General features: G+C 43.7%; 1 protein-coding gene across 7 annotated transcripts in view; it reads left to right on the forward strand.

Moving 5' to 3' along the window:
* Positions 1-17,205, forward strand: part of ZFYVE28 (zinc finger FYVE-type containing 28) — a 299,046-nt gene that overhangs the window by 256,584 nt on the left and 25,257 nt on the right. For all 7 annotated transcript variants that reach the window (XM_045018917.1, XM_045018912.1, XM_045018913.1 and 4 more), the window contains one exon: positions 17,021-17,175. In XM_045018917.1, the coding sequence (XP_044874852.1) occupies positions 17,021-17,175 (155 nt within the window). The remainder of the gene's footprint in view (positions 1-17,020; positions 17,176-17,205) is intronic.

The raw sequence follows: 17,205 nt of genomic DNA on the forward strand, positions 1-17,205 counted from the left end.
TGACAAGGTGACTCATATGAAGTTGGTGGATGACTGTTCTGTTAATATGTAAACTGTGGGATAATATAGTGAGAGTAGTGGCTTCTACTGGAAATGCAGGATGCTATAATATGTGGAGATTAAAGATGTTTCTGGCATATCCATGGGTGATCAGGGACATGGGGATGGATCAGTTACTTGATTAAGCTCAACTGTGAATTTCCTCACTTTCAAATGTTTAATTTTTTAACTGTATTGTTCCAATCAGGTGTGTGTGTTTGTTTAAGGTATATGTATTGGCAGTACAACCTTAACTCTATCTTAATGTAGGCTTTTGTTTGGGAATACCACATTTTGGTCACTGGGTAACTGTAGATTACTTTTTTCCCCTTTCCCTGCTCTCATTTCTGAAAAGACTGTTCAGAATTTATAAAGGCTGCTGCTAACTACTCTGCATGTAAAGCTTTAGATTCTAGGGTCAGGAAAGTAAAGATCTCAACTAGTGTAGCTGAGGGAGGAGGAAGGGATGTGTGTGTAAAGAGAGTCAGAATATGCAACAGTTCTGTTTTTCATCCTAAATTGTAAACATTCCTGCCGGAAGGTGTTTGACTATAGATTGTCTGTGCATGTTTTAAGCTCTGTGAGGCTGAGTATTTGATATGGAACTCTTATTCACAAGCTGTTGGTATAATAGTTATATATAATACATAATAGTAAAATACAGTAGTTCCCAAACTTTTTACTAAGGTGACCCTCCAACCGCTTTTGGTCTTGTTTGGAAACCCACCATTGCATATGTGCACCCTCCCCCACAGCACAGCAACCCTAATCCTGACCCGGTACAGAGAGTAGTTCTTGGGGTGTGGGTGAGGGTTGGGTTTGGAGAGTTGAGCCCACCCAACCATTCACCCCACAGCAGTGGCTCCAGTCAACCCTGATAGGCAAAACCTGCGTGGCACTGTGACCCTGTGCACCACGCGGTAACACCCAGAGAAGGGAGACAGTCCCATGAGCAGGATGAGTGCAAGGTGGGCTTGCTTTCGAAATCCCTTCATCCCTCCCAAAGGGCCAGGAGAAGGGTATGTTTGCTTAGGGCCCTTGAGAAGCTCTTCTCAAGAACTGGTATAATACATTGTATTATATTGTTTATATTTACCTCTACTACTTCATTACCGTATCTTCTGACCACTCCCTGTGGAGTGGTACAGACAAAAGAGATCAGAGTTCATCCGCTCTGCCAGCTTTTGCTTATGATCTTAGACCACAAGACATTTGTGACTGTAACAGATGTTTCTGGTTTTTCACCAGCAGGAATCTCTTGATGTGTTTCATGACTCTCTGGGTTTTAATGCGTTTTCACAAACTTGTAGTGGAGCCCCAGGAGAGACAAATAAAACCTCCAAAGGGCTCTGCATTTTCTAATTTACTGTATGTCACCTAGAAAATTCCAAAATTTGTTTTCAGGCAGGTTAGATTTTTCGCATGTCTAACGTGTCTTCAGTGCCCTGAGTGAGATAGAAGTGTTGCCAAAGGAGATACTGAGATATGTTATATGAGCTTATAACTATTTTAGCAAAGTTATAACATGAGGGTAAAACTTCAGCTTGTAGGATTTTTGTTCTTTTATTTTTTAATGTTAGATTTCATATTGAAGAGATACGGGGCTTAAAATGCCCAATATGGTACAAATAGAATAATCATCCTTAAATATATTTTTTTTATTTTCTATGTAATCTAAATAAAATAGTCAAAACAAATATACAAGAATCTTAAACAAGGGCAAAGGTTTTGTTGTTCTTCACGGGCATGCATCTGTTCATTACATCATAGGTGTGTGTGCATTCTGGTGCCAGAGAGTTTTCCCTAGAAGTACCAGTAGGGGTGGCCCAGCGCACTTTCCCACTCCTTGCGCTTTGAAGCGGGGGTATAAAGGGCAGAACTGCCCCACCTTCAGCTCCTTCTCACTGCCTGTGGCTGGAGCATTTGTATTTTCTGTGTACAGTAAATTTGTCATCCACTCATCTATCCCTAGTGGTACAGTACTCTTTTTCACCGTTTGACACACAAAAATCTTTATTTTGTTTATTTTATTTCAAATTGTAATTCTTAGTCATTTTTTCCAGTCATGAGGGCCTCACCTTTGATTTTTCAGTTCACCCTTTAATAATTTAGTAATTTAGAACCTAAGAGTGGCTATACTGGGTCAGACTGATGGTCCGGATAGCCCAGGATCCTCTCTTCCAACAGTGGCCAGTGCCAGATGCTTCAGAGGGAATGAAAAGAACAGGGCAATTATTGAGTGATCCATCCCCGTCAACCACTCCCAACTTCTGGCAGTGAATTTGACTTTATTTATCATTTTTAAGATATAAAAACATTGTTGAGTGCCAATTGGCATTTCCTGTGCTATTAATAGCACATAAATTATTAGATTCAAGAAAATGATTTTTATAGTGCAAATTGCTTTTTTTCAAAAAACTTAAAATAGCACGTTGTTTGGGGATTTTAAGATTATACATAATTAACTAAATTGCTACAATAATTGCAACCTTTGCAGAGTTCTTGGCAATGGGAAGACGTCATGTAAGATCACTAATTAAGTATAAAAAAGAAAAAATTTCTTCCCACTCTTAGAACTGCGTGAAAAGTGGAGAGATGGCTTCTTTTTTTAATTAAAAATTTAGAGTACTTTTAAATACATTAATCAGCTTTTTGCGGTGCTGACTCCTATGACTGGATACATTAGGACTCAGCTAGGTTCTGGGAAATTTTGCAACTGACTTCAGCAAGTTGTTGTTTTCTATTTATTTAATTTTTTTTAGGAGAACTGACTTTTGGGAGTAGGGGGATGTGAAAACTTTATGCTAATGAATTTCTCTAGCCCCTATAGTTCCTTCAAGTGGGAAAAAGTATTCTACATTTCTGTGTCTCAGTCTCTATTTCTGTCTCACACAGTTATGACTGGATAGCTTCTTTTGGAGTCGGGGCGGCTCTAGGAATTTGGCCGCCCCAAGCAGGGCGGCACGCCGCGGGGGGCGTGCTGGCGGTCGCCGGTCCCGCGGCTCCGGTGGAGCATCCGCAGGCATGACTGCGGAAGGTCCGCCGGAGCCGCCTGCCGCCCACCCGGCAAAATGCCGCCCCAAGCGCGCGCTTGGCTCGCTGGGGTCTGGAGCCGGCCCTGTTTGGAGTCAGCTATTATATTACTATTTATTATGCCGTCCAACGTAGCTCCATGTGTTAATATGAAATGCAATCTTCTCCTTAAGAGTGCATTGTCTCCTTAGTGCTCTCAGAGCCTTCCCGTATGAGAGTGAGGGTTCAAAATCCAAATCAAAACTCATATGTTCACATCCCCAACAGACTCCTGGGCTGATGCTCTCACACAGTACTATACACTATTACCCTTCCCCCTGCCCCCCCCCCTCCCGACAAAGATGCTTTTAATAATTGTATTTTTAAATTCTTCAAGTTAAGGATTTTTTTTTTTGCAGTTTAGATTTATTCCATTCTGCAGTATCTTTTCCCAAAGTGACTGTATATTTCTGAGAGCCTTGGGTGCATATTTGACCAAGTGAGACATTGCTGGAAGATAATGTTGTTACAGTGGAAACAGAAAGCTCATGAAAATAAATTCAGATGAATTAAGTTTTACATTCCCAAGCTAATTTTTTTCCAAATAGCCAATATCTTTATTTTGCAAATTTTTGCATATTTTCATTTGAATTTCAGAAAAATTTGAACAAAATACTAAATATGATACCCAGCAAGTCTCTATTGACATAAAAATTCTGGTAGAAACCAATACTGATATCTTGTAATTTTTTAGAAAGTTATTTCTTCATCCATTGTCTTTCTATAGGTCAGGAATTGTCATTTAATATTTGTACAATGCCTCACACATTGGCATCCTGACCTGGTTCAGGCCATTAGGTGCTAATGCAATATAAACTGTGGCAAAGTTCCTCCTCTCCTCTAGTAGGTCCTGCGCTTATTGGCGGATTTCCTCCCCTCAGTGGTCTTCCCCTTGCATGAAACCCACAGTCTGGATCAACTCCTCCTGTGTCTGATTAGGAGTAGCGAAGCTTGGGGGGAACCCGGGCCCGCCCTCTACTCCGGGTTCCAGCCCAGGGCCCTGTGAATTGCAGCAGTCTCTATAGTGCTACTTGTAACCACTGCTTGACCACTACAGCTCCCTGGGCTACTTCCCCATAGCCTCCTTCAAACACCTTCTTTATCCTCACCATAGGATCCTCCTGGTGTCTGATACTGCTTGATTGTATGATGTTTCCTCAATCCTCCAGTAATACACCCTCTCAGTTCTTAGTTCTTTGTGTCTCTGGCTCCCAGCTCCTCATACGCACTTCCTTCCTCTGGCTCCTCCTCCCTTGACTGGAGTGAGCTCCCCTTTTTATACCAGGTGCCCTGATTGGCTGCAGGTGCTCCAATCAATGTAGCTCTCTCCGGTGCCTTCTAGAAAGTTCTTAATTGGCCCCAGGTGCCTTGATTACCCTGGAGCCATTTTGGTTCCTGTGGTACTAGGGATTTGCTTAGCCTGGGACTAACATACCTGTTCCTCAGTACTTTCCTGTAGCCATCCGGCCTTGCTCCATCACATATCCCCCCCCCCTCTGCTCAACACCATAGGGTTGGGCAACTTGGGATGCCAGGCAGTGTGCCTGCGAAAGACCATCAGCGTTGCCGTGGTAGCATCCGGCCCTATGCCGTATGCAGAACTGGAATGGTTGGAGGGATAAGAACCACCTGGTGACCCTTGCATTCTTTTCCTTATTTCTCTGCATCCATTGAAGGGGTGCATGGTCCGTCACAAGAGTAAACCGTCGGCCTAAGAGGTAATAACGCAGTGTCTCCATGGCCCATTTGACAGCAAGGCATTCTCTCTCGACTACTGCATACTTCCATTCTCGTGGGAGCAGCTTTCTGCTTAGGTAGAGAATCGGGTGTTCTTCATCTCCAATCATTTGGGACAGAACTGCCCCCAACCCCACCTCAGAGGCATCTGTCTGTAAAATAAATTCCTTGGTAAAGTCCGGGGCTATGATAACGGGGTCATTACAGAGGGCTGTCCGAAGGTCTACAAACGCCCCTTCTGCAGCGTCGGTCCACTTCACCGTGTCTGGACCTCAAGCCTTCACCAGATCCGTTAAAGGACTTGCCCTACTGGCGAAGTGGGGAATAAACCGTCGGTAGTAGCCTACCACGCCTAGGAATGCATGGACCTGCTTCTTTCGGGTCGGCCGGGGCCAGTTTTGAATCGCTTCTAGTTTATTAGTTTGGGGCTTCACTATACCTCTTCCTACAATATATCCCAGGTACCTAGCCTCTGCTAGTCCTATGGCACACTTAGCAGGATTAGCGGTGAGGCCAGCCCTGCCTTAAGGTGCGTAACACTGCCTCAACTTTCTCCAAGTGGGTTCCCCAGTCTGGCGTATGGATGATGACATCATCTAGGTATGCAGCTGCATAACTAGTATGGGGGCGCAGCAGCTTATCCATGAGGCGCTGGAATGTGGCTGGGGCCCCATGTAAGCCAAAAGGGAGGACAGTGTACTGGAATAGCCCGTCTGGGGTGGAGAACGCTGTCTTTTCTTTCGCTTCTTTGGTCAGGGGAATCTGCCAATACCCTTTTGTCAGATCCAGTGTAGTCAAGAAACGGGCGCTACCCAGTCGGTCAACCAGTTCGTCGATGCGTGGTATGGGGTATGCATCAAACTGGGATACTTCATTCAGTCGGCGAAAGTCATTACAGAATCTCGTGGTACCATCAGGTTTGGGCACTAGAACAATTGGACTGCACCACTGACTGTAGGATTCTTCGATAACGCCTAATTCTAACATTTTCTTTACTTCGGCCTTGATTTCTTCTCTTTTGGCTGCTGGGATTCGGTAGGGTCTCAGTGTTATTTTGGCTCCGGGGATCGTGCGGATATGGTGATAGGTTTCAGTCGTCCGCCCCGGTTTTGTAGAGAATACATCTCAGTTACGATTAATCATGTCGGCTGCCTCAATCTTTTGGATTGGCGTCAAGTCGGGTGATATCTTCACTTGCTCATGTATGTTATCCTCCTGGGGAAGAGTCTCCCGGGTGACTAAGCATGCCTCTTGATTATGCCAAGGTTTTAGAAGATTGATGTGGTAAATTTGTTCCGGTTTCCTGCGGCCTGGCTGCCGTACCTTATAGTTTACCTCTCCCACGGCTTCAGTCACTTCATAGGGTCCCTGCCATTGGGCCAACAGCTTGCTTTCTGCTGTGGGCACAAGGACCATTACTCGGTCCCCTGGTTGGAACCGTCGAAGCTTTGCTTGGTGGTTATAATGGGTCCATTGGGTCTCCTGAGCTTTTTCCAAGTGTTCTTGTACAATGGGTGTAACTTGGTCTATCCGATCCCTCATCTGTAGTACATGCTCAACTATGTTCCTTCCGGGATTTGGCTCCTCTTCCCAGGCTTCTCTGGCTATAGCCAATATGCCTCGGGGGTGGCGCCCATATAGTAGTTCGAATGGAGAGAAGCCTGTGGAGGCTTGTGGAACTTCCCGGATGACAAACATGAGGTAAGGCAATAGGGTATCCCAGTCTTTCCCATCCCGGCTCACCACTTTTCTGATCATGGCCTTGAGGGTCCTATTGAACCTTTCCACAAGGCCGTCTGTTTGTGGGTGGTATACAGAGGTCCGTAGGGCTTGTACATGGAGCAACGAACAGAGATCTTTCATCAACTTAGACACGAAAGGTGTCCCTTGATCAGTCAGCATCTCCTTCGGTAGCCCAACCCGGGAAAATATCTGTACTAGCTCCTTAGCTATTGTCTTGGAAGCTGTGTTGCGTAGGGGGACGGCTTCCAGGTATCGGGTTGCATAGTCTAGTACAACCAGCACATGTTGGTGGCCCCGAGCTATCTTCTCTAGGTGCCCAATCAGATCCATGGCTATGCGTTCAAATGGTACCTCTATTTTTGGAAGAGGTATCAAAGGGGCCCGTAAGTGTGGGCGAGGGCTATGTAACTGACACTCTGGACAAGAGGTGCAGTATCGCCTGACATCTTTATGTACTCCTGGCCAGAAGAACCTCCGCAGGATCCTGGCCTGGGTTTTCTCTACCCCTAAGTGTCCTCCAAACAGGTGACTGTGGGCGAGGCTCAATATGGCTTTTTGATGTTTTCGGGGCACCAGAAGTTGATGTATCTCCTGCATTTGCACCACACAGTACAGGAGATCTTTCTTCACTATAAAGTAGGGTACTGGACCTCAGACCTTCCCTTCCACTGCTATCCCATCTATCTCAGCCACCTCTTTCCTGACGTTATCATATCTGGGTCCTCTGCCTGGTCCCGTCCGAATGTCTCTCTCCCAGGACTACCCTGCCTGAGCTCCCAGGGGCTGGCTTCTGCTTCTTCCAATGGCCTGTCGCCATCATGGCTGGGGCCAGCCTCTGGCTCACCTTCCGTGTTGGTAGTTTCTCTGTTGGCTGCTCGTGCCCATCTGCCTACTAGCGCAGTCTTCTGGCCCTGGGTCAGGATCTGGGTTCCCAAAGCCTTCGCGGCCTTCCTTTCTTTTTTTGTCTTCCGGGCCTTTTGGGGGGCTGAGAATAGATCCTTAGAAAACTCAGAAAACATGGGGGGTTGACATTCCCCCAATGATGAGTCGCCAATAGGGTCTCCACTTCCCTGCAGCCTCCCAGGGGGAAGTAAATTATCAAACCCTGGATAGTCTCTCCCAATAACTACAGCATATGGGAGTTTAGGAACAACGCCCACTGTCACTTCAATGGGGTTCCCCTGAACCTCTATCTCCACTGGGATGGTGGGGTATTGGCACATGGCCCCATGCACACATGTCACTGCTACACGTTTGGCTTGTAGCAGCTGGCTACTTTTTACTAGCTTACCCAATATAAGGGTGATAGCACTCCCTGAGTCCACCAGTGCTGTAGTCTCTGTTCCATTTATCTTCACTGGCCTGGTGTAGTTATGTGGGTCTAATGCAACGCCCGCAAGGTGGATAAGGGAGCATGGGACCTCCCAATCCCCCAAGTTGCATTGCATAGTTTCTTCGGTGCTGGGACACTGTGCTGCTATGTGTCCCCACTCCCCACATGCATAACATCTATAACTGTTTCTAGTCAGTCTCCCATCATGTGGGCTAGGGGGTTTAGTCCCAGGGTTCCCTCCACTCAGGCCAATCCCTTCCTTCTGGAGTCTCTGTGGGTTTTCAGCCCCCCTCTTCCTCCACCTAGGACTCCCCAGGGGTTTGGCTGTCCCTTCTTCCCGGGTTGGGGTTGGGTGTTTGCTACGGAAGGGGCTTTCCTTGCGTAATTGGGTCAATTCTCTGGCTGTCATGCGTCTTTCTACCAGCGTGATCATCTCATCATAGGTGCACGGATCGTTCTGGCCTACCCATTTGCGGAGATCTGGTGGCAGTGCCCTCGTGTACCGGTCGATGACCAGAACCTCCAGTACCTCTTCCGGACTCCGGGATTCTGCTTGCAACCATTTTCGTGTGAGATGGATGAGGTCATATAATTGGGACCGCGGGGTTTTGTCTTCCCGGTACCTCCACTCATGATACCGCTGAGCCCGTACTGCGGATGTTACCCCAGATCTGGCCAAGATCTCTGCCTTCAGCTGGGAGTAGTCTGCTGCAGCTTCTTCAGGCAGATCATGGTAGGCCTTCTGGGCCTCCCCACACAGGAATGGGGCAAGGATGCTAGCCCACTGATCTCGAGGCCAGGCCTCCCGTAGGGCTGTCCTCTCAAAGGCCAGAAGGTATGCCTCTACATCATCTTCCCTTATCATTTTCTGCAGCCAATGGTTAGCCCATATGAGCCGTGTCCCATCAAGCCCACGGTTCATTTCTGTAAGGGTCTTTACCTGGCTTACCAGTTCCTGCAACATAGCTCGGTCTTGAACAGCTTGGTCCATCAGCAGGCGGTTAGTTTCTTGCTGCAGCCGCACTGCTTCTTGCTGGGCAGCTGCCTGGACACGGGTAGCCTCCTGCTGGGCCGCCGTGGCTTGTATCAGTGCCCGTACTACATCATCCATTGTGGTAACAAATTGTAAACCCCTTTTTTTTGTGTGTGTGTGTGTGTGTTTTTAAATCACCCTCCTTCTTCCGCTGCGCTGTGCACACCAAAGATCCCACTCCTGACACCAGTTGTGGCAAAGTTCCTCCTCTCCTCTAGTAGGTCCTGCGCTTATTGGCAGATTTCCTCCCCTCAGTGGTCTTCCCCTTGGATGAAACCCACAGTCTGGATCAACTCCTCCTATGTCTGATTAGGAGTAGCGAGGCTTGGGGGGAACCCGGGCCCGCCCTCTACTCCGGGTTCCAGCCCAGGGCCCTGTGAATTGCAGCAGTCTCTATAGTGCTACTTGTAACCGCTGCTTGACCGCTACAGCTCCCTGGGCTACTTCCCCATAGCCTCCTTCAAACACCTTCTTTATCCTCACCATAGGATCCTCCTGGTGTCTGATACTGCTTGATTGTATGGTGTTTCCTCAATCCTCCAGTAGTACACCCTCTCAGTTCTTAGTTCCTTGTGTCTCTGACTCCCAGCTCCTCATACGCACTTCCTTCCTCTGGCTCCTCCTCCCTTGACTGGAGTGAGCTCCCCTTTTTATACCAGGTGCCCTGATTAGCCTATCCTGATTGGCTGCAGGTGCTCCAATCAATGTAGCTCTCTCCGGTGCCTTCTAGAAAGTTCTTAATTGGTCCCAGGTGCCTTGATTAACCTGCCCTGATTGGCTGCAGGTGCTCCAATCAATGTAGCTCTCTCCGGTGCCTTCTAGAAAGTTCTTAATTGGCCCCAGGTGCCTTGATTACCCTGGAGCAACTGCCATTTTGGTTCCCGTGGTACTAGGGATTTGCTTAGCCTGGGACTAACATACCTGTTCCTCAGTACTTTCCTGTAGCCATCCGGCCTTGCTCCATCACAAAACGTTATATGAGAATAATAACGTATTGAAGAGACGTTATATAAAAAGACAATGGGTGGGATTTCCAGAAAGCACCTAAATGAATTTCAGTGGGACTTGTAATCCTAGATTATGTAGGCACTTTTGAAAATCCCATTCAAAGTAAAAAATATAATGGACCCTTATGACAAAGAAATTAGTTTAGGTATAAAAAGAAAATTATTATAAGAGACAAACTTAGATCTCTAAGGTGGGAGAAAAGAATGCATGATAGAATATATAATTTGAGAACTGGTATGTAGGTGTGTAATTAGGACTGTGTCATAATGCATATGCATGAGGGAGCCAAATACATGCAACCTTAAATTCAGAATTTCCTGATATTTCAGTTTTTAACCGTGGAACTTTAGGGATTGTTAACATAGGGCCAGTGCCTCAGCTAATGTAAATTGGCATAATTCCATGGAAGTCAAAGGAGCTACACTGATTTATACAAGCTGAAAATCTGACCCGAAGTCTTTTTCTGTGGAATATTGATCAGAACTAAAGAACTGACTGATATCACTTTCCAATTTCCAGCATGACATACAGCAATGTTAATATTATTCCTTGAAGCTGAAGATGTATGTAGTTATGGAAAACATTTTTTCAAATTTTTCTACAATGTGCTTTATCTCATTTCAACGTCTCTGAAACGTCACTTTTTGTGTGTATGTGAATTCAGACAGAATAACTTAACTGCAAAATGTATCATCTCTTGGTTTTGCAGTGGGACAAATTTCTGCTTCAAAATAAGCTAAACTTCACATCAAAATAGAATCTTTTTAAGGAACACATTTTTGAAAGCTAAAGTAATTTTGAATTTACAACAAAAGTGGAAATATTCACATTTCAGATTTTGTTGTGAAATGTCACATTGCTTCTTAGGACCAATACTCGTACAGCTTCATAGCATTTCCCAGAACAACCAATAGAAGTGTCCAGATTACAAATAATTTAAGATTATTCATATGGTAAGAATAATCACTACTTCTTCGTAGCATATGCACAACATGCCTCAGGTGGCACATGACCAGGATTCATCCCTGATTTTGGTCTGCCAGATGGACCATTAGCTTGCCTGGCGCTGGCCGGTTACTAATGGGGAGCGCGACGTGAACACCAATCCATGCCCCCCAGAATAATCACTCAGTTCTATATAATATTTTTCTGGATGATATTTGTATTATTGCTGTGGAGCCTCCAGGGCCTTAGCCATATTGATTTTATGTCTAAGAGCAACCTGTCTTGCTGGAATTGAAGCCCATTTGATTTAGATTTATTAAACTAACACTGACAATGTGCTGAAATCTCTACATGAAATGTAGAGTCATAATTAAAGACATTGCCTGAAAACAGAACATCAGAGGGGAACTTTTACTTTTCAGAACTGAGGAAGTTATTGAACTGTGTACGTAGTAGGATATAGTAGGATATCAACTACCCCCTGCTATGAATAATCAACTGCTTCTCTTAATCTCCTTTTAAGAGAACTAATTGTCCTTGTGTAATATAAATGTAAAGCTTATATAACTCTCTGCTGAAATCCATCATCACACTGGGAGCTTGTGTTTAGCTGGTTATCCACCACCATCCCCAAATCTTTTTCCCAGGATAGAATATCTCGTCCTGTTAATATGGCCTACATATTTGTTCCTAGATGGGTATGTGTTAAAATACATATTGTTTGCTTGCACCCAGTTTACCAAGCAATCCAGATCACTCTGTATCAGTGATTTGTCCTCTTCATTTACCACTCCACCAATTTTTATGTCGTCTGCAAACTTTGTCAATGATGATTTTATGATTTCTTCTAGGTCATAAGAACATAACATAAGAAAGGCCGTACCGGGTCAGACCAAAGGTCCATCTAGCCCAGTATCTGTCTACCGACAGTGGCCAATGCCAGGTGCCCCTGAGGGAGTGAACCTAACAGGCAATGATCAAGTGATCTCTCTCCTGCCATCCATCTCCATCCTCTGACAAACAGAGGCTAGGGACACCATTCTTACCCATCCTGGCTAATAGCCATTTATGGACTTAGCCACCATGAATTTATCCAGTCCCCTTTTAAACATTGTTATAGTCCTAGCCTTCACAACCTCCTCAGGTAAGGAGTTCCACAAGTTGACTGTGCGCTGCGTGAAGAAGAACTTCCTTTTATTTGTTTTAAACCTGCTGCCTATTAATTTCATTTGGTGACCCCTAGTTCTTGTATTATGGGAATAAGTAAATAACTTTTCCTTATCCACTTTCTCAACATCATTGATAAAACATTAAATAGCATAGGGCAAAGAACATCATTGATAAAACATTAAATAGCATAGGGCAAAGAACTTATTTCTGTAGGACCCCATGGGAAACACACTTGTTCAATGATTCTCCATTTATAATTACTTTTGGAGACCTATCAGTTAACCAGCTTGTAATCCATTTAGTGTGTGCCATGTGAATTTTATATTATTCTAATTTTTTAATCAAAATAGATTCAGGGTTTGTGTGATACACATTTAACAAGAAGAATTCATTGTCCTTTCTGTTTTTCTCTCGATATTCATTAAATTATTTTCTTTTGAAAATTTATTAACATAAATTTTATGTTTCCCCTCAACTGAGACTTTGAATAAATGAGGAAATACCTCTCTACTTCAGAACATAGTATTTATTTGCTATCAGTGCAAATAACAGCCTCTTCTTACAAGTGCCTGCACTGAACCATCCCATATCAAGGCCAATCTGATAACATTTTTAAAAAAATGCCTTCTATGCATCTGCTATCAATCGGTAAAGATAATTTTTAATCAGTTATGTGCTATTGTGTTGTTATATGCAAAGCTATTATGAAATCTCATAAGGAAGGTGTTCCCACTAGATTTCTAAAACCTACCTGATCAGGTATTGAAATTATGGTGAAGACATAGCTGTCCAATATTTTAACCCTCTGTAGTATTCAAGTGAATTTTACTATAAGATCGTTTTAAAACCTACAAAGTCTCAGATACCTGTTTTGACATTGCCACCCCTGTTTGCTGTACCACTGCTATAAGAAAAGTTATATCTCTAATTCCAATTGATCATTTTCTTTTTTCCTACTACATCTTTAATTTTCAAAGCATCTCTATATACACCTCTACCTCGATATAACGCTGTCCTCGGGAGCCAAAAAATGTTACTGCATTATAGGTGAAACCGTGTTACATTGAATTTGCTTTGATCCACCGGAGTGCGCAGCCCTGCCCCACCCCAGAGCACTGCTTTACCGGGTTATAGGGTTGCGTTATATCGAGGTAGAGGTGTACTATTCCCTATACCATTATTAAAGTAAAATGTTTTAAAATAAAATATGACCGGTCTGTCCTTTATTTCAATAAATTACTTTATTTGCATCAATTTTTCTTTATATTTAGGGTGCTGCTGCATAAATATGGCTCGATCATCATGATAAAGGCAAACTCTGCCAGTCGAACCCAGAAATGATTGTTAACACCATATTTGATATTATTCTGGAAAGTTTATTCTTCTTTGAACAGTGACACAAGGAATCCTGAGCGCTAAATATTTCATCTTCCTGTAAATAGTTGTATATAGTTTAAATCTGTCTATCCTAATTATATAAAACCTTTCATCCCAGAATTCCAAAGCACTTTTCACACTTTGTAGTAAGAAATCTCCACCCACCACAGAAGTTCAGCCAGCTACATAGTAGAGCGTGACAGATGTTAACAGCACACTACAGAGCTGTTACTAATTTGGAATAGGAAGTGAATAAAATTGTATTGGTTTGAAATAGTAGGAGGAATTTATGTAGGTAAAACATGATTACCCAGATAACAATCTGACCGGGACATTGGGGTGAACATCTCTTTCTCTTGGAAAACTGAAGTGACTGAATATATTATATTCTGAAAGGTCCCTCACAGAGCTCTGTGCCCACTTAACCACATACTCTGGAGTCTGGAACACTCCCTCAGTAGTGATTCAGAGGGGAAAGAGTCATCTGTTGAATTGCCAGACCCACTTTCTGCTGCACCTGGGTTTTCCGTAAAAGTTCCCATACAGGCCTAACACAACTTAGCTTGAGAGATCCAATGAAATCACAATGTTTATTTTGCAAATATATTGCAAATACTTCATATATAGATATATATAGGGAAAAAAACCCTTTCCTTTTGCCATGTTGGTTAGGACCAGATTGGGGAGAAATTATACAAGTTGTCCTCTTGGAGTCAATGGGACTAATTGCCTAACTACTCCCCACTGCAAGTAAGGGATTTAATATCTGGCCCTTTGCAATTTGTTTTTGCAAGCAGTTTACTCCCTCTCAAACCACTTACTCATCTTGCTTGGCCCTATGCTAAATCGTTGCCTTTAATCGGTGCTATCTGAAACCTTTCCATGTCAACAGATATCACAAATATTATAATCATGGAGAAGTTGGCTGAGAGAGAGTTTGATTATCTTCACTAATCCTAGGCAAAAAAGATTTGTTAAGGTGAAATTAAGTTTGAGCATAAAAAATGCTTCCAAAACCTTTGTAATTAACAAACATTAAACAAACAGGAAGGTTAAGATTAAACTTGCAAGAAACCCAAATATTTGAAAGTATGGAAAATCACAGTTAAAGTACCCAAACTACCTTAATTCTGCATTCTCAGTGATCCCAACCACCCATCTTTTCATCTGTGTTCCTTTTATAATTAACCAGTAAGGTGTGTCATTTTCAGTTCAAAGACTTTTAGTAAGGCTTTCAGAATTCCACAGCCTAATGTCTATGGTATTACATTTTTGAGCACTCACTGTGCTTGTACAGCTCAGGGCTTGGCTACACTGGAGAGTTGCGGCGCTGGTGGAGGCTTTACAGCACTGCAACTTAGTAACTGTCCACACCTGCAAGGCACATCCAGCACTGCAACTCCCTGGCTGCAGCGCTGGCTGTACACTTGGTCTGCTTGGGGTATAACGAGTGCAGCGCTGGTGATGCAGCGCTGCTCGTCAAGTGTGGCCACACACCAGTGCTGTTATTGGCCTCCAGGGTATTAGGAGATATCCCAGAATGCTTTTAACTAAATTACTCTCTTTGTTTTGTTATGATGCCTCTCTTTGATTTGTTGTGAACTCGGGGCTCCGGGAGCTGCTTATCTAAAAAACAAACACAGCTCTTGTTTGCTGTGATCAATCTGTAACTGACTGTGAACAATCAGTTGAGATAACCCACTACCTTGCTGTGAATGAGGCAGGCAGGGGGATGAGTGTTTGCTTGAGGAGAGAAACAGCGGGGGTCGGGGGGAGAAAGGGAGTCCGTTGGAGCAGCTGCTTATCTGGTCTGCAGGCTATTTGCAGTTAAGAGTAAATGAGGGGTCGAGGAAATTTTCAGATTTTGCAAGGCAGGGAGCTGACACACAGTGTCAGCTCCAAAAATCCACTCACTCTCTCGCTCTCTCTCTCTCCCCCGCTCCCTGTCACACTCCACCCCACCCCCCTCTTTTGAAAAGCACGTTGCTGCCTCTTGAACGCTGGGATAGCTGCCCATAATGCACCGCTCCCAACAGCGCTGCAAATGCTGCAAATGTGGCCACACTGCAGCGCTGGTAGCTGTGAGTGTGGCCACACACCAGCGCTTTCCCTACACAGCTGTACGAACACAGCTGTAACTCCCAGCACTGCACATCTGCAAGTGTAGCCAAGCCCTCATAAGGGGAATATCAAAACTGTGCCCAACAAATAATTGGTTTGAAATCATCTCAATAAATACATTAGCTCTTTATCTGACACTTAAATAAGTGGTTTGGGGCCGTACAGTAGTGGGGACTGATCCTGCTAGATGCTGAACATATCAGTCAGTACCTTATTGGATTGGCCCCTAATGTGAAGTAGGAAATAATTGCCTTCAGCATGCTATTTTTAATAACTTGTAAAGTGAAGGTTTTTTTTTCAATGCCATGTGTATAATGGGAAAAAGGCTGGAGTTAGCAAAACTACTGTGTGATTATGAGTAAAGCATTCGAGATTTTCCTAGTCGCTGATGAGAAGAATCTCTTTGGTATGGATGGGGAAATTAGTCTGAGTTTCTAACTTTCTCAGGGGAATAGAGTAGAGGGATGCACATTTCCTTTGCCTTGACTAGATGAGTTCAATTTTAATTGCAGCTCACTCTATTCAAAAGTTATGATCAAACAGGAAACAAGGGTTGGAGATTCTAACTCTGGAGACCACCACTTTTTAAAATAGTTTTTTAAATAGCTTGTTTGATTAACTTCAGTTTTGGTGGAGAAAATAGCCTATTTCCACTGGGAAGCCTCCCTGAGGATTGGTTTACATTTTGAGCTCTGTCTCCATAAGAAGAAAAAACTAGGGAGTAATTTTTTTTTTAAATGAAGGTTTAAGTCTCCTAAGGTCATTTGGTGGCCTATTATAATCTCATTGGCACTGATGAGCCATTCTGAGATAATTTAACATCTCAATAACTTCTAAAATTAGGGTGTAATTGACTAATTTACATCCTGTGTGCTAGACCTTTACTAAAGAAACTACGATTGATTGCTTTCCCTCCCCCTCCCTCCTCCCCGCAAAGTGGTAATTAAAACTAGAATGATTTTTGGATTCTGGTAAATCTCTCTGTTTTAGGGTCTCATTTGGAATAGGGGTTCCTGAATTAACTTGAAAATTGATAGAAAAATTCTAACTTGGCCCCAGATCTAACCTTCCCATTTTCAGGCTAATATTCTTTTATGGATTTTAGCGGGGCGGTAGTGCCTAGAACTTGGCTTACACTGGAAATGGAACTGAATTGTGGATTGGTTACTGCCACTTCATAGTGACAAAGGAGAGTCCAATAAAATACTGGCAAATGGCTTTCTGGTTAAATGTTCTTTCATAAATATGCCATAGAATGAAAATCGGCCCTCGTAGTAATTAAATAGGCTTGGTCCTGAAGGGTCAACCAGAATTTACAGCTATTTGTTCAGTTTTATGGTAAGAGCATTGTTCGAGCAGGAAATCCTTTAAGAGGCCAGTAGTTCTCTGAAAGAAAGTGATGATTTAAGTTACCTTTCTTCCTTACATTTTGTCCCCTACAGCAGTTTAATGACCAGCTCCTGTTCATCTGATGACATTGATCAGGAGGAAATCCAGCTTGCCTTGCAGGCAGCTAAAATTGCTACCAGAGAAAAGATCAGATCCCGATTTCATGGCAGCAATGACCTTATTCACCGACTCTTTGTCTGCATCTCAGGTATGAGAACTCCCTTTGTTATGAATGTGA

This window comes from Mauremys mutica, chromosome 5, assembly GCF_020497125.1.
Source record: "Mauremys mutica isolate MM-2020 ecotype Southern chromosome 5, ASM2049712v1, whole genome shotgun sequence".
Classification (NCBI taxonomy): Eukaryota; Metazoa; Chordata; order Testudines; family Geoemydidae; genus Mauremys; species Mauremys mutica.